General features: G+C 38.6%; 1 protein-coding gene across 3 annotated transcripts in view; it reads right to left on the bottom strand.

Annotated features, from left to right (window-relative positions):
- Window positions 1-946: 946 nt before the first annotated feature.
- The window catches only part of tesk2 (testis associated actin remodelling kinase 2), a 33,135-nt gene continuing 15,982 nt past the window's right edge, over window positions 947-18,099 (bottom strand). For 2 of the 3 annotated variants that reach the window (XM_042427967.1, XM_042427968.1), the window contains 8 exons: window positions 13,211-13,357; window positions 10,938-11,020; window positions 8,852-8,936; window positions 8,416-8,499; window positions 7,515-7,601; window positions 5,981-6,122; window positions 3,854-4,387; window positions 947-3,732 (listed from right to left, as the gene is read on the bottom strand). In XM_042427967.1, the coding sequence (XP_042283901.1) occupies window positions 3,401-3,732; window positions 3,854-4,387; window positions 5,981-6,122; window positions 7,515-7,601; window positions 8,416-8,499; window positions 8,852-8,936; window positions 10,938-11,020; window positions 13,211-13,357 (1,494 nt within the window). In that variant the 3' untranslated portion in view covers window positions 947-3,400. The remainder of the gene's footprint in view (window positions 3,733-3,853; window positions 4,388-5,980; window positions 6,123-7,514; window positions 7,602-8,415; window positions 8,500-8,851; window positions 8,937-10,937; window positions 11,021-13,210; window positions 13,358-18,099) is intronic. The other variant, XM_042427969.1, reaches the window with a different exon arrangement.

Here is an 18,099-nt window from a genome sequence, read left to right as displayed (position 1 = left end):
CTGGCTACAATCTTTTTTAGTTATTATAATCTTTTTTATTGTGCAGCAGACTAAATATTTTTGTAACCAGATGGACGGAGGTATCTCTGAAGACTCTGGAAATACTTTTTTAACTGCAGGAAGTGTCGTAAGGCTGCAACTAAAGATGATTTCCATCATCGATTAATCTGCTGATTATTTTTTCACTAATCGTTTGTTAAATGTTAAAAATTTATGAAGAAATAGCATTCACAGTTCCTCAGAGCCCTCAGTGATGTCTTCAATTTGCTTGTTTTGTGTGACCAACAATCCAAAAAGTTTTTTTTTAATTTACTGTCACATGACAATGAAAAGCATCAAATCTTCACATTTGAGAAGCTGAAATCAGAAAATTTGATACTTTTTGCTTGAAAAATTAAAATAATTGCAGATTAATTGTCTTAATGGTTGCATCTCTAAAGTGATAAACGACATACTGGATCCAGAAAAGATCATCTTTTTTCTTTAAAATCATTACTTGGCTCTTTCACTCATAATTATTATACATAAGAAGCATAAACTGAGGCTCAGCTAGTTGACCAGTCTTAACATTTCTTAGTGCAGAGATGAGACGTCTCCTTGAAACCTCATCAAGATGTAAAATCTAGATCTTTTGACACCAAACTGTCCACATGTTGTCATTTTTTTTAACATTTATTTTACAACAAATATAACTTTATAAATTTGAAGTCCAGGCTTTCTGAGCTTTTCTGGATTTTACTGAAATCAACCAGAAGAAAAGAACAAGAGACAAATACAAGAAAAACTCAGGGAAGTTTTGTTATTCAATCAGCAAAAACGTCTCAGTCTGTATTCATCAAAGCAGATAACACAAAGTTTCTTTACACAAATATACAACAGTAAGACATTAAAAATGTTCTTTTTTTTCTCATAAATATCAAATTAGATTCATAATCCTGCAAAACAGTGTGATAAAAGTTACATTTATTGCATAGAAAAGTAGTGATAAAGTAGTTGCGAGGAGATCACTGTATATCTTCAAGTGCATTTTAGTTCCTATCGAAGTGATCAGACTGAGATCAGCAGAATGTAACAAGAGTCGTCACGCGGGAGCCGAGGAGGCAAACATAGTTCATGTTCAACAAATATATTTAGTTTATACACTGAAAACATTCAGAAGAACACTGAAAATGGTTTTGATGTGAAATAAAAACCTTCTCGATGACACTTAAATGATTTTAATACTCATTTCCTTAAACCCCCGATTAGTGACATGTTCAACTCTCAAATCTCAACACAGGAAACAGATAAAACAGAAAGTCTTTCACCGAATCTGTTTAAGATTTTTCTGTGGAGTGTGTTCATAAAAGCAGGAAATGTCATGAGGCCACCAATTTATTTAAAAAAAAATCAATCAAATGTTAGCAGCAACCACATATGGAGTGTTTCAGAGTCTCTTGTGAGTTTTGGTGGGTCAGACTGGGTCAGGAAATCTTAAAATAAAGGAAATGTGCTCCAATTTATAAAAATGACACATTGAATTTTAAGCCAAATCTCACTACTTGAACCTTGGCTGGACCATCAGAACCATCAGAGAAACAATGAAGGAATAATTATTCTGAAGAACAATTAAATTTGTTACATTTGCGATAGAACAAACACTTTTTTGGATGCTTGAATGTCTGTTGAACTCAAAATCAGGTCCTCAAGAACTCAAACACCAGGTTGTGCTGTTTCAAAAGATTATCAACCAACCTACGTTGTATTCTGACACTGAATCTGTCTCCTGAGTCCAACAACTTATGTCTTTTCTGAGTTTTCAAGTAAGTGAAATGAGATGGAATTAAACCTAAAAATAAATTGAATTTGTGTGGAGGTTTACACAAATTATTGTTCAAAAAATTAAGAAATTGGTCTTTGATACTCATTTTAACGAGACAAATCCAGGATAACAGGCTGAATACGCTGCATAGTCCCTCGTCATGTTGGAACAATCGACTCATTGCAACTTTTCTGAAGAATAAGAAGCAAAAATCTGTAGAGTCACAGCAGTGATCGCTGTTTGTTTCACAACACTGTTCCAGGACACATGATGACACCATTAATTAACCTTTTTGTGTATATAGTTCACATGACTACCAGCCTTTATCTTAAATAAGATGTAAATTTTTAGATCAGTTTTGCATCTTGTTTCTATAAATTTCAGTGATATAAAAACAGAACTTTAAACTTGTTTTAGAGTGTAATTCATCATAGTAAATACATTTTATTTTTGACAGTTTTAGCATCATTGTGTAATAATGTAGAGAGAACTCTTAAAACTCGAGATGCTTTTGAGAAAACGACATCTGAGATTTGAGAGCAAAAACACAATTAAATTTCTATGCTCCTCTTCACAACCTTCATGTTCGCCTGCAGTTCGTGAACGCTCCGCTATGACCGCTGATGATACACCGTATGATGCCTATGACCAAATACAACGATCTCCTTGTCAATAAGAGGCTACCAACCTGCTGTACTTAGCAGTTAGTGGGCTAACTGGTTGTTAAATATGGTCCTTTCAGAGCTCATGCAGACAATGTAACAACCACTACAAACGCTGCGCTGCTTGCACAAATATAATCTGGAATAAACTGTATGAAAACTGAAACCATCTCTCAACTCATCTTCACCATTGCAAGGTATAAAGTAGTGGACTGTAAATCTGCTAAATGAAGATACCACTCCAGCCTTCTTTTTCTGTGGTGCTTTAAAACGGCTTCAGATTTAATGTCTCATGAATATCTGTGTTTGAGGCACACATTTATTATAAATCATTATAATATTTCTCAACTGAATGTCAGCGAACTGTCTCGTTAATCAAAAAAGATCTGGGATGTTTTTGATTTTAATATCAGGGGTTGTGTAACAAAGAACACGTGGGGGGCGGGAAAGTAAAACACTCACACATACACAACACAAGGGATCTTCAATACCCCTCATCAAGACATCTAATGTAAGAAACCCTTACAGGAAAAAAAATCTACATCATCTCACAATATTAAATATAAACAACTTTTTCAAAAAAATAATCTCTATGCTGGGTGTCCATTGTGTTGATAATAGCCTTTTTTTGTGCTAAATGGAGACTTGTTCTGTCACACCTGGGTTATAAGATCTCTGAAAAATAGTTATTTATCTGAATCAGGTGTGCTTGATTTCTTCAACATGTCATACATTCACTTGAAAGATAAAAATCAAGTGCTCTATCTTTTCTTTTTGTTAGATTTTTACCAAAGTCTTTGAAATGTGTCCAGTTTTTCAGTCTATATTTATCCTCACATCCAGAGGTCAGAGTCTCTCTCTCTCCAGTCTCGAACCCCCACCATCCTCTCCGCCACCCCTCCATGTGTGTGTGCGCCTGCGTGGGTTTACAGGTGCGCTACATGGGGCAGGTGTGTGTCCCTCTTTCTCGTTGCTCCTCTTCCTCCAGGCTGCTGGAGCAGTCCATCGCCTCTCCACTGTCTCTCTCGCTGCTGGGGATCATCGGAGACCAGCTCTCCCCAAACGCGTCCTCCTCGTTTCCCTCCTTCTTCCCTTCTACTGCTCCATCCTCCTCCTCCTCCTCCTCCCCCTCCTCTTCCTCCTCCCCTCCTCTCTGCCTGCAGTAAGGTGGGATCTCAACCACGACGTATTTCTTCGCCCAGCTGCTCAGCCCCGCTTTCTGTCGGACATCGTTTCCCATCAGGCCTGACTCGGACCAGGAGTTAGCTGCTGAAAGAAGAAGTGGAAGGAAAAGGAAAAGAGCAGAAAAAAAGGTAAAAACACACTAAAGATAAATGGTCATAATGAAAAAACAAACTTAAACAACAACCTAAACATTCAGAGAGCTCACCTGGCAGCGTTGTGGACAGCTGGCTGGAGTTACAGGTGAGAGAACCGTTGTTATTGGAGTTAACAGCAGCAGTGACGTGGAAGACCTCGGACCGCGGGAGTTGGGGGGACACCGGTAAGGAGTGACACTGTCTTCCCGGCAGCTGCTGCCAGTAGTAAGACGTCTCCTGTTGGGGTCCGCCGGGTCCGTGAGCAGTGGGCAGGTTACTGAACACGCTCCCCGGGGGCGAGTGGAGGTCAAACACCAGCGAGAAGACAGACTTGCTGGGCACGTCGTAAAACTTGATCTTGCCCCCGCACAGGTCTTCTCGGGCGGTGAAAGGGTTGATCTTGCTAGCTTTGGAGGCTCGCTGGGAGGTGGGGGGGTTGTAGTAAGGGTCCTGGACGTTGACCTTTCTTCCCGGTTTGCAGGAGAAGATGTCCGATTGGCTGCGGCTGAGCCAGATATTTCGTCGGGGGCGGGGTGATTTGGGAGGGATTTTGTCATCCTGGAAACCGAGAGGATTCAGACGCTTGAAGCCCTGAATCTTCTCACCTTGAAGAGACAGAGGAGAGTTTTGTGACTCATTTTGCATAAAATGTACATAAAACTGTGATAAAACATAATATTTACTTGTTGCATCTTTGATTTGGAGAGAAATAAACATGTAGATGCCATACTGACATATCTTGTTCATAGTTTCTGAAGGTAAAGTGAAAATCTAATGTAACCACCAGGTGGCATTACAGGCTAAATCCTGTGTCGAGTGCAAGTCATGGTCTCCTTCAATCCCTGTTCAAATGCTTCCAGAGGCACTTTACTGAAGTTTGGTTGGATTTTAATTTTCTCATAAACTTTAATTATTACTGATTTTACGTCTCAGTTTCCAGCAATTGTTCATTTTGTTTAGAAATCAGCTTTGTTCATATAAGCACATATAAATGTTAGTTCACAAAATCTGTCATTCCCAGTGGTCTTGCATGTAAACTAACGAGCTATCCAGGAAAACGTCTTATTTTATCTTCCTCTCATTTCTCAAAGTATTTTTGCACATCGGAGTGATCGAGAGTCTTGTTTATGCCAGGAAATATCTGAAGGAATTACTCATGTTGCTCACCAAAAAAAGCTACTCTACAAAAATATTTTGCTAAAAGTGTTTTGTTACGCAGCAGAAATATTTCCTACTATTTCCTACTGATCTCAGGAAATGCTGAAGAGAGATGGAGGAGGAGGAGGGACAGAGAGAGAGAGAGAGAGGGAGCAGAAGAAGTTTATGATGTAATAATCGACAGAGAAGTGTCAGATCCAGGCCAAGTTTTCTATACACACATATATATTCTGCTTCTTCTAGATTTACATCCAACCACCAGATGAGAAAAAACTACTGTATAAATCACGACTTCATCCTGTGACATCATGTGTTCGTGCTCTGCTTCAGACAGTGTCGCCCTGAGGAAAAGGATCTACGTTCGGCTTGTCTAAACAACAACCTCACTGCCTCCTGACTCCGTGACGGTCGGACATGCGGGCGGCTGAACGCTGAACCAAATTAGAAGTGAAACCTGGACCTGCATGGATCAAGTATCTGTAAACAGGAAGGTTGATCTCGAACCAGTTTTCCTCTTAAGCCCTTAAGTTTATGTTATCAGAAACCATTCTGGCTCCGGATCTTTGAAGGGTGATGCTGGAGATCAGGGGATAGATATAGATATAATAGTGAGGTTATCGCTCGCCTGACAAACTTTCTGACTTTCTAAAGTGAAGTAAAAATCTAGTTTGGCTCTGGTTGATTGGATGTGGACAGTGTAAACAGTTTCCTCGTCACTGACTAACTGGACAAACGTGACATTGTGCTTTGCAAGAGGAACTGCTGTTAGGAAAGGAGAGAAGTTTCCGTCAGACTTGTCACAGACTACAAGTGAAATATTGACTGGTTGGCAGTCTGACTACATAATAGTACAAGCAGAGTGAATGCATGTGGTGGTAAAGTGAGGTGAAAGGCTCTCGAGGCCAAGAGAGGTGTTGTAATAAACATTTCTGCTGCACTGCTTGGATAACAGCTTCCCTTCCTGTCAGCGTAAACCTGAAGCTGAAACGACAGATCACAGAACTACACAGCGTGATTTTGCGCGTGTTCAGCGTTCATACCTTTGGGTATGGTCTTCTTGTCGTTGTTGTCTGCGCTGAGCGGGACACACTCGTGCTCCATCTCTTCAACTTTGAGCCGCGCGAGGATCTCCTCCAGGTGTCTGACGATTTCTGGGAAGGATGGACGGAGTTTAGGGTCCATCTGAAGGAGAACAGAACGGAGAGATGAAGGAGGATGACTGTGAGACGACTTATACACGATTATACATCCCATTTAAAAAGGAGCCCCATTTAACATTGTAACATAAACTGTTACCATGTTACTTATGAGACATTATGATAATTAACATAAACAGACAAGGCCAAAGAAACGTTTCCTCTTTTTTTCTGCAAGGTTTTACAGTGTGAAAGTGACATTTTACGAGTTTGGTTTTCCAAGAAATCTGTTTTATTGCTTTATTGCTTTATTGAAGCAGTTTCTCAGGCAAACTGAAAAACCGCTTCCTTCATGATAATTGTTCTGAATGAAGAAACAAACATCTGCTTTGTAACTGGAAATAAGAGAATTTACAGGAAATGTGTTCTTAAATACACCAATACAATTACATTGTTAGTTGTCTTCAACAATCATATCCCACTTTTGCCTTCTTCAACACTAAATTACAGATATTTTAATCTGTTGTTGCACTTTAAGTGGAAATATTAAAATAATTATGAGGAGGACAGGCTGCTGATAGAAGTCTAGAGTACCTAAATGTGGATCAAATACGAAGGAATGAAGCTAATAAAGAAGTACAAAGGGGTTAGAGTAAGATGCTAGAAAGATACTGTAAACATGACTGTTCAGAATGAAATTAGAGAAAAACCTGGAGGGGGAAGAAGGAAAACAAGGATGATAAAAGCGAGACAACAGACATGGATGAGAAAGGATGGAGGGAGCCAATATAGGATCAATCAGCAGGGTGCCCTAAAATCTTTAATGCCTTCATCCTCTGTGATTTGTAATTATGTCTACCCGCTACAGGATTCAGGAAGTCCGGGAAAAAAAAAAAAAAAAAAATCACAATTACAGTCCGATAATTATGATATAATACCAGCAAAAAGAAACTGGCCAAATCTCCTGAAAAAAATACATTTTATTCGGTTTGATTCATTAAATTCTCCATATTTCATTACTCAACTGAACAACAAATCTAACGCATGTATGAATAGTGCAAAAAGAACAAGTCCACCAAGTCACTGATCCAGCTTTCAGAGAATAGAAGACCCCCTGGATAGTGAGCTAAATCAGATTATTCAGATAATCAGATTGCTCCTCCATTTCTGAAGTACTTAAGAAATTAAAAACAAAACAGGAGAAATTACAAGAAATGACCGAGGAATGCTATTTGGGAAATATAAAGAAAAGTATCTTTGACATTATAGATGGACTAAAACATGGCAAAACTTGACCACAATTCACTAACTTTGCCAGCTATATTAAGGTTACTGCCTGACAATTCATATGCCGCCCAGTTATATCACAAATAGGCTTATTTTTTTTTACAATAAATGTGAACATCATCACAGACAGAAACAGACATGGTGCACTCACATTGCAGCAGTTGAAAGCCAGCTGGAGGAAGTCGGGCGGACAGTCTCCAACCATGTGCTGGAACATGTGGTAGTCCAGGCCGAAGTTCTGGTCAGGAGGACAAGACGACAACAAGACGGAGAGACACAGAGGCGTGAGTATATGAAAGTTAGACAGGAAATTCATTTTTACCATTCTGATAGCAGGATAAAGACAGACAGAGCTTCATCACATGTTTGAAATACTTTAACTCTTCTGCCAAAGCCAGCTCCAGGTCAAATTAATCCCGCTGACATGGTCCTGCTGACTGCCAAACTCTCTTATGATTGTAGACCATCAAGGATTAATAACTACATTTCTGAGTTTGGATTCATTTCTAAGCTTGGCTTAAAGGCACATCCATTAAGTCTGATATTTTGGCTTCAACTGGAAATGTTTTATTAAGTGTGAGTTTTAGTCATTTATTTTCTGTACAATTAATTGAAGTTAGAATAAAAATTTGAGACCAATTTTGCCCCAAAAAAGTTGTTTAAAACAACAGATGTAACTAATATAACTGAAAAGGCTGCGTTCATCTGTACTTAAAAACAATTACCTGTAATTTCGTTATATTTCTGTACTACTTTACACATTTAATACTAAATGCAATACACTGAGAGAACATGAAGATAGATAGAAGGTAGATGGCTTGCTACTTGCCAAACATACTTTAAAGTCCTGGTATAATTTTGTTGAAATGGGTATAATGTATCATCTTCAACATTCAGTTCTTTATTGTTCATATATAATGTCAACAGTGTAAACAAGGTGAGAACTATGGGATACTGAGAGGATTAACCTGTGGACATTGTAAACAAACACGCAGACAGAGTGTTATGAGGTTACGGGGTGGTAAAGAGGTGAGGAGGAGATATGCAGTCACCTCTGTGCGGGGAAGGAAATCGGGGTCAGCCTGGATCCTCGCAATGATCTCGCACAGAATTATACCATAAGAGAACACATCGGCCTGAAAAACAGACACAATATTATCATACAGATATTCAAAAATGCAAACTTCCTTCTTAAATAGCCTGTTTTACTATTAAGTGGTGCATTTGTAATATTCCCAAGACTTATACCACAGATTTACCAAACTCCCTGACCTTCCATGTCTGAAATGCAACTCTCTAAAGATATGTTACGATCAATGATCTCATTCACTTGCTTTGTAATGCTAACACTATGCTTTTATCTGTTACATCTTATGGGAGCTTATCAACTTAATCTGATGAAATTTTATGAGACATTATTTTGCATCCTATCTTAACTACATTCTCTTCTTGGTATCAGTTGGCAGAAGTTGAGGTCGGTGATCTCACCTTCTCGTTGTAATGTTCATCTCTCAGAACCTCTGGGGCCATCCAGAAAGGGGAACCAACTACTGACAGCTTCTCTCCTTCAGCGCTACACACAAACACAACATATAATTATGCACAACATGTTGACATCTTTGGCTCATCATAATGAGGAAGTCATCTGTGCAAGATAATTTAAGAAGGTTCAGGGGCTTTGAGGTGATTGAACTCTAAGTTCCTGGTTGACTAATGCAATAACACCATGTTTACAAAGGACATATTCAGTAGCAATTTGTGTGTAAATACTGTGTGTCAAACTGGTGAAAAGTTGGGATGATATAATCCTCTTGTGACCCCTGCAAACACCAGAAAAGCCTCACCTGACCCTGGTCATGTAGTGTGTAAATAAAGACTGTAAGATTGCAGAGAAAAACACGAGGTTGGGCTTTCTGTTGCCATTTTCAGTTTTCCGAAGAAATTGTTATTCCAAGCGGACCCTCTAATGATCACATAATTATAGTTTTTTAAATTGTAGCAGACCAAGAATCACTACGGTTTTACCTTTCAATCAGTTTCAAACATATTTCAGATGCTCTCTAATCCTTTGAGTTCAGTAGCTTTTGGTGTATTTAGATTTAGATTGGGTGAAGTCCAATCAATGCAAGCAAAGATGTGTCATTTCTTGGCGAATAATACCTTCTCCATTAGTAAAAATAATATATGTGACTACATTCTGGCATGCAAATCTATACATACCCACATACCAATGCATAGAGATACGAGATTATACATTACAAAATTATAATTTTTATCCAAGGCTTGCCCACTTTGTTTCTGAAGACAGTAATTTAGTAGAGAGAACACAAGCCCCCTCCTTTCTCGTGCCACTGAAGCGTTAAAAAAAAAAAAAACCCTGCACAGATAGTATCCTCCTGTTATCAAAACACTAAAGTAGAGAATGTGAGCTGTACACGCCGCTGTTAATGTTAGTGTCTGACCCGTGTGTTAATAAATAACCCTGTGTCTGGTATGAGGAGGAGGGACGCTCTTACAAATAGCTATAACAGAGAAAGGTAGAAAAAAAACATAATAGTGGGAAGCAAATATGTACAAATCGATGATAAGATGCTGGAATAAAAATCTTCTGATGTAACAGTTTCCCTCTGTATATGTAATTAAAATGAATAGCGCCAGATATTTATCTTGACAAGGCTTCAGAGGGTCAGTGAGAAGATTTCTTTTCTCATGTGAAGGGAAGTGCGGCCAAGAGGATACTTAAAATAAACTAAGACAAGACAAAAAAAAGCTACCTAAGAGACACCCAAACACATACCAAACTACTGAAGTACTCAACGTGGCCTCCAGAGACAAGTATTTGTGTTTTGAGGCTACAAAATTGGCTGGAACTTTTTTATCAATGGAGCCAAATATCGCTTTAAAGCTGCATATGTCATTTTTTTTGTCACTAAGGGGGAAACAAAATAATCGAAACAAGCTAACAGGTAGTGTAAACAGCTACAACCATACTTCAACTTATGAAGTTGTTATTGCTAATACACTAACAAACAACTGGCTATTTACACATCAAGCAAATACAACATTAGTATCCGTTTGGAGTCATGTGTCCGGCCACCTGAAAAATCTCACTCTCCGTTTATCTGAGTTTTTCTGAGAAACAACATTTTGGGACTCAAGTTGCTACATGTTTAACTTTGTTCGTCGGCCACTCGCTAACTGTCTGTCTGTCTTTAAGTGATTCACAGATTGTGTTTTTTTTAACTGGAAACATCCGCCTACATGTGTTGGTGAGAACAGCTGAGACATAACCACACAGTCAATGCGCCGTAAGACCGAAACAGCAAGCTAAAAGAGGCTACAGAGCTACGTCAGGTAGAGTTGGGTGATAAGTCTCCATGATTTCAGCACTGTGAGCAGCTCCTTCTACACTACAGAGTCATTAGATTCAATGTTAATATAAAAATTATTGATTAATGCCAGTTTCAGTAACTAAGTAAGGCAGTAATGCTGCTAGAGGAACAGAAAAAATGCTATCAAAAGGCTTTTAGTTGTTATACATTTACTAAATGTAAGATTGGATGTAACTCCTTACAGATTAGTGGGGATCTTTTCTGCCAGGCCAAAGTCTCCCACTACTGCTGTGAAGCTGTTGTCATCACATTTGATCAGGCAGTTCTGTGAATACAAAAAAAAAAAGAAACATTGTCATAATCAACACATACTGTATGTGTAGTTGAGGAAGTTGTAACACTGAAGGATTTCAAAAAAACATTTTGTGGCTCAGAGATATCAACATCCACTTCCTAAATGAACTTGAACTCAAGCCTTCAATATTAGTTTACAGAACATTCTTGTTCTGTGTACGACTGAAAATGGGAACTAACGGGACATTTCAGCGTGCATACCCATGAGGTTCGGGTTCTTACTCTGCACCGTAAAGGGGACTTTGTTTGTGAATCTATTGTTACGGTTAGTTGCTGCACATACAGGACTTACACTCTTGACAGCATTAATAATTCACAACATCTGGTACTGAGTGGAGCTGGATGTTGATCTTCTATATACTCGCACTTTATTTATAGCGTACATATCCTTATACTTGACATCATTCATAAAACATTAGTCCGTTGCACAACCAGATTCTCACTATGCTTCCTTCCTGTAAGTGCAGTTACGTGCTGCTTCGGTGTACATTCATGTGCATTCAATGCACTGTTATCTTGCCCTTTAATCCTTGTATCACGTGGCATTATGTTGTAAAATGTATGTGCTCCTCTAGTGTCAGCGCCTAATTCCTTGCACTTTGTGAATATATTGGATGGGTATACTGACATGTAGCGCTATAAAACTACAGTATAATCTATAAAACATAGGATAACAGTACAGTTGGTATGAGAAAGTGTTTGAACAGATACATATTATGAAACAAAGAAGAGAGAAAGTTTCTCTGTTCGTTGACTTTTATAACTGAGGTACAGTACGAGTCATGAGCACATGGACTTTGTAATAATTGGAGGAAGTATAATCAACCATGCTACGTTTAACCATTTAACCCCTGATGTCAGCTAAAAAAAAAAAATATGCTGGCTTTTAAATTTTTCCTTCAGTTTCTCTGAGCAGGTTTTTACTCCTCTGCAGATTGACCATCTTTAAGCTGAGACAGGAAATGAATATGAGTTTATTCGTTCACTGGCGCTGTCCGCTGCCAGTTCCATGCCAACATGGCTCCGGGTCAAGTTGGAAAACTAGAAGCTGCCTGTTACAGATTATCACATCTGACAGTGACACTGTGTTCTTTGCAGAGAGGTTGGCAGGTCCAGGAGTAAAGGATACGTTACATCTAACATCTAACGCAGGTTTTACATACAGAAGTTGCTTCATCCTTCTCGGGTCAAACACTGATGATGTACTATAAGCTGTCAGAACCGACTAATATTTAAATAAATGCTAAACAGTTCTGTATAAAGGCACTAGGCCACCTGACAAATTATTATTAGTCAAATGAGGAGTTACACAAAATCTTCTGAACTAATACATTTTCGTCCCAGTCATATGTTGTCTTCTTCTCTACACAGAAACAATTTACCACTGGCCTTCTTGAAAAAATGGCAGGATAGTCTAACATTAATGCATAACTGCAATGTTCAAAGGTATTTTATAAGTAACAGACAGTTTGATTAATAAGTGTTACTTAAATCAATTGTGTGAGTGACTCAAGATATGCAGGATAAATGCCTGATTTTATAGTGAGTAAAACAGATCTGCAACAATTAGTCGATTAATTGATAAATGGTCAACTATTAAATTAATCCCCAACTATTTTGATAATCTATTATTCCTTTTGAGTCATTTTTTGAGAAAAAAAATGACCAAATTCTCTGATTTCAGCTTCTTAGAAGTGAATATTTTCTGGTTTCTTTAGTTTTCTGTGTCAGTAAACTGAATATCTTTGAGTTGTGGACTGTTGATCAGGACAAAACATTTCAGGTTGCATCTTCAGCTTAAAGAAACAGTCATCAACATTTTTCACCGTTTTCTGATATTTTATAGACAAAACAACTTATCGATTAATCAAGAAAATGATTGACAAATAAATTGGTAATGAAAATAATCGTTAGTTACAGCTCTAAAAACAGACACAGGACCATACTTGGGCCTCTAAACCAAACACACTACTCATCAAAGCTCCTATTTATCAAGATAAATATTTTTAAAAAATGTAAATACTTATGTAATAAACATAATAAATACAAATGTACAGTGAGTATTTTGTTCTACTGTGGACACAAGCAGGCCTGCAGTTCTATCTTTAGCTATGAGTTCTCCTCCTAACGACCAATTAGCCTACTATCTATCGTAACTAACCTTGGAGGTCAGATCCCGGTGGAATATGCCTTTGGAGTGCAAGTAGGCCAGACCGCTGGCGATCTCATAGGCCAGTTTCACCCTGGTCGGCCAACTCAGGTGTTTGTTGCTGTCTAGAAGCTGCTCCAGGTTTCCACCGTTGATGTACTAGAGAGAAAGAAAGCGAGAAACACAAATGAATGAACAAAACACTGACAAACAAGTGCAGGAACATACTCCTAAACTGGCAAAGAAAATTCAGAAATACTGATTGTTTAACAACTTATTATAGGCTACAGAACAAACTGTGCTATTTAGATTGACAAATTATATCTTACGACTTTGCACAAACAGTAATTACTTAAACTAAATGTTATTTAGCCAGAAATTTCATTGCTATCCTCTGAACTGCAAAATGTTTGGCTGCATACTGTATGTCCATTATATTACTGAGTTGGGAAGATGTCAAAACGACTTTTCTCAGGAGTTAAACGTGAGATGGCTGATCTCAGTCAGTGTGAATACTTTAATCATAGCAACATAACACTGTCAGGTGCCAGCAAGACAAACAACAGATGACTGTCTAGCTATCTTAAGAATTTACTGGCCAAATGGTAACTGACTGATCTGGTTAAAAATATACAGACATGCTTAACAAATAGGACAAACATACTGAGTACATTACAAAAACCCAACCGCCTATCTGACTTCATCAGAGTGGATGGTTGGTGGGGTGTTTGGGTTACAGACAGCCTGCCTGCCTGCCTGCCTGGAGGGCTAGCTGGTGTATCGACCAACTGGCTGAATAAAAATCTGGCTGGCTTCCTGTTCAATTGGCTGACAGAACTGCTAGTTTCCTAAGTACATGAATGTCGACCGTCTGATTCATCATGCAGGCACAAGAGTGGGCGGCCAAGAGAACAAATCAGCTCAGTGGGTTTAAAAGTATCCAGGGTCCTTCACTCTGTCTGTCAGCTTTGATCCAGAAGAACCTGTCTGACCTTGCTGCTTGCATGCAAACACACTAGCAGACACACTAATCCCATGTCACATATCACGGACAACATGGGTTAACTAGAGAGAGCGGAGATGGGATAAAGAGCTGGTCTAGTTTAGCTGTGGTGATCGGTTTGAGTGACAGGCACAGAATTAGGACAGAGGGGGCTGACGGTGAAGGGAGGAGGTCTCTACGTCTTCACACGGTTGAATGAACTGGGCTTGGTATATTATTACAACGAATGTAAAACTATCCGAATGGAGTCTTGTAGAGATAAAGCCCGATCAAGAGAATTGTGATAACAGTTAGTAAGATCGTATCCTGTCGACTCCCTGAGCTGCCTTCCTTTAACAGATTTGTTTATCTATGCATCATTTTCCAGCTGAATGCAGGTTCACATCTCTAGTCACAACATCTCTCTAGACCACTTTAATCTTAAGTGCTGAGATGATTCAGCCTCTGAGAGAAGATTAGGTTTCACAACGTCAAAAGATACTGACTGGATTTTTTTTTTTTCAACACAGGATTGCGTCTTGAGATGCAAGATGTATTAGAAGTTGTGTTTAATTTTAGTATCTCAAACAGAAAATAAACATGCACATAACAGGATTGATGCTAAATAGATTTACTTTGGATTACAGCCCAGCATAGCTAATATGGAAAACCTGCTTTGCCAACCAAGTTAAAGTCAATATGACACAGTTGGCTCAGGAAGTCAATGTAGGTAAGGCACATAATGGTTTTATATTTTTGGATCCACTGCCGAGTGACCTATACTAGCTATTTGTTACAACTACAAATATCTTTCTAACCACAAACATTATTTAAAAAAAAAACCTACTCAGTGGTATATATATACAGCAATAACCTCAATGGTAAATGGCCTGCACTTATATAGCACTTTACAGCCTTAGCAGACAAAGTGTTTTACAATTGGTCTCTCTTTCACCTGTTCACACACACTCAGACATGTGGACAGGAGGACAACCTTACAATTAATGGACGACCAGCTCTGCCTAAATTAGAATGTGGATAACAAGTAATGAAGATAACAAGTGTGTTGGACTATTGCCTCACATACAGGAGGGACTGAATAGAATAAAATATATTCGAATAAACCTTGTTCCCGACAGTGGAAAATTGCCTTTGGCCCATCTGGTGGTTCGTTAAAACATCAAAACACACACACACCACATAACAACACAGTGAGTACGAATACTCCAAGTAATAAAGCTACATTAACATCATTTAACCTACAATAAATCCACATCAATTTGTTCTTAAATCCTAAATCCTCATTAACATTTCAGAGAAACTATTTTATTGTGATTGATTAGAAATATCTTGAAACGCCAAAAAGGTCAAAAAAATACAAAAAGTTAATGATTAAATATTCTGGGGAGTTGTTGACTAAAAGTAATTTGTGTGTCAGTATGTACAAAAGTCATTAGCCTGTCCTCCAAAAGGTTGAGCTCGCTGCAGTCTTATACCCATAAACATTCTCACACACGAGTGCACCACACACACACACACACCCCCAAAGCAAGACACCGGAGGATTACAGTATTTGTCCAGCAAATTCCTTAGTAGCCACAGAGTTCAACATCTGTTGTCTGCCTGTTTGGGGTTTTGAGGGGGGGGAGAGAGGGCTACAGGGGAAAACTGCACCGGAGACAATTAAAACTGGGACTAATCCAACTTCCTTCCTTCATCAACTGATTTACAAACTAGACAACACCGTTTTATATTCTCACACTTGACAGCATATGCGGAGAACGCAAAGTGTGCCTGGTTAAAAATACAAAACAACATAATTTAGTGGAAGTGCGCACCTGCTGTGTCAACTAAAAGTAACTGAAAAGGGTAAAGTAGCATTCAGAAAATCCTCTTATTCAAGCATGGTACTTTTCCCTGGAATTTCTTTTATCCTACTTGTGGAGTTACTGATATACCACAGTAATCATTCAGCATAGCACATGTTTAGGTCATTTAAGCGCCTCGCTATGATCATGTATAATGTAGAGTGGTAAGGAAATGAGAAACATACGGCTGGTAACACAACTGGAAATTGCTCTGCTACACTATCTGTGTTTCAGGTTAAAAAACCCTGGAAAGACTGAAACAAAGGCTCCTTGTTCACCACTGGGAGCAGCTTCAAACAGCAGTATAATCCTGCCATGGGTCATGACTTACCATTAGCCCAGATTATGATTGCAATAGCATTTCCGATAAGGTGCATTAAATTGAGATTCAGCAGAGACCGAAACAAGGCTTCGTGCTCCAGATAACTCTCTACATCTTCTAGAGTCTTCAAAGGCTCATTCTTATGTGAAAGTTAATCCGGCGGTGGTGTTGGCAACCTATGTTTTGCAGTAGTTCTATAATATATTATAATATAATTCAAAGTCTGGTGCTAGTCTGTGGTGGAATATTCCTGATGAGTCAAGTTAGTAAGCTACTGCCAAACGTTTAAAGATGCCCTCCAGATATGTTTTAAGACATAAAAATACTCTTAACTGCTGGACAAAAGATGTCTCCTGCTTCAAGAAAAAAAAAACCCCTCTAAATTAGTTGTCATGTCATAAATCATGCTTGTAGGTACATGCCTTAAAATCAGATTAAAGGTGAGCAGAGAGAAACATCCTTCAAGTGTCCAACTCTGCACATACATCATTGTGCACAGTGAAGATCAAATATCTAACCGAAGGACACATTTGACAAAAACACATCTTTGAGTGGAGGGGTAATTAAGTTCTGTCTTCAACACGGGGAGATAACACAGGGATAAGGCTCTTTGGTTGTTCTTAATGTTAAAATCCTTCACAAAAAGTTACAGATTTAAATTAATCCATAAAGTGTTTATGGGCAGTACTTAAACATTAAACAGTTATATTTTGCCTATTTTTTGTGTGTTTTGCTGTTCCATGTGGATTTGCGTGTCTCTGTGAGAGAGTTTCTGGATGTAGCTCGGGGCCATGCAGTGACTTCATTCTCCATTTCCTCTGAGCACGGCCTCATAGTGGGGGTCAGGTAACAAAACAGCATGAGCCTGCAACCAGGGTCAGAGCATTCAGTTTGGTCCTGACACGACACAACAGGATCTGTTTACGCTCCAGCAGGAAAACAAGACCTACCGCAGCGCGCATGTATATTCATATCCATGTCTTACAATACGCGGATTCTTTTTGCAGCTACAGAAATAAGCGTGTGTGTGCGTGTAAGTTGTGTATTTTCAGATGTGTTCCCTTACGCATTTGCATAAAGTTGGTGTTTCTCTTTGTTTGTCAAGGCTACAATAAGCACATTCACTGTGAAACGCAACAGCGTAATCAAGTACACGTGTGTGCGCCTGCAAGCATCTTTAACAGAGTGTGCTTTCTTCAAAGTGTGATGAATCGTGTGTTTTGTACTATTTCTCCATATTTGCATGTATTTGCTTGTTGCATGTGCATTCAAATACACATATATATGCAGAGATGCATCTGAAATTGTTGGTTGAACTGTTAGTTAGTTTTTGCATACATCTGTACATTAACCAGCGCATGTGTTTATCTGTCATGAATGTATTTTTAATGCAGTTTCTGTGAGTACAATTAACACAGAACTGTCAGCTTGTGGTTTGGGATGTCAAACTAATACGGTGATGTTATCATCCCTGAATAAAACTTGTGCATCAAGAGGAGAGTGCAGCAAGAAATGTTTTTTTGTTTTAGAAGTATCGTCATTTCTTCCTGTTCACCATCCATCATTTCTCAATATTTCCTTTATCCAGAAAGTGAAATGATACCCAGCTACTGGCTCTAAACTGGCTCTAGTTATATATATAGTCATTTTAAAAAAGCAACATCCTCTTTTAAATACTGTCAAAGTGCATCTGCTTCATGATGATGCATGGTCTTTTTATGCCAAAGGA

This window comes from Thunnus maccoyii, chromosome 12 (genome assembly GCF_910596095.1).
Source record: "Thunnus maccoyii chromosome 12, fThuMac1.1, whole genome shotgun sequence".
NCBI classification, from domain to species: Eukaryota; Metazoa; Chordata; class Actinopteri; order Scombriformes; family Scombridae; genus Thunnus; species Thunnus maccoyii.
The sequence above is the reverse complement of the archived record's forward strand: the minus strand, read 5'-3'. Positions and strand labels throughout refer to the sequence as shown.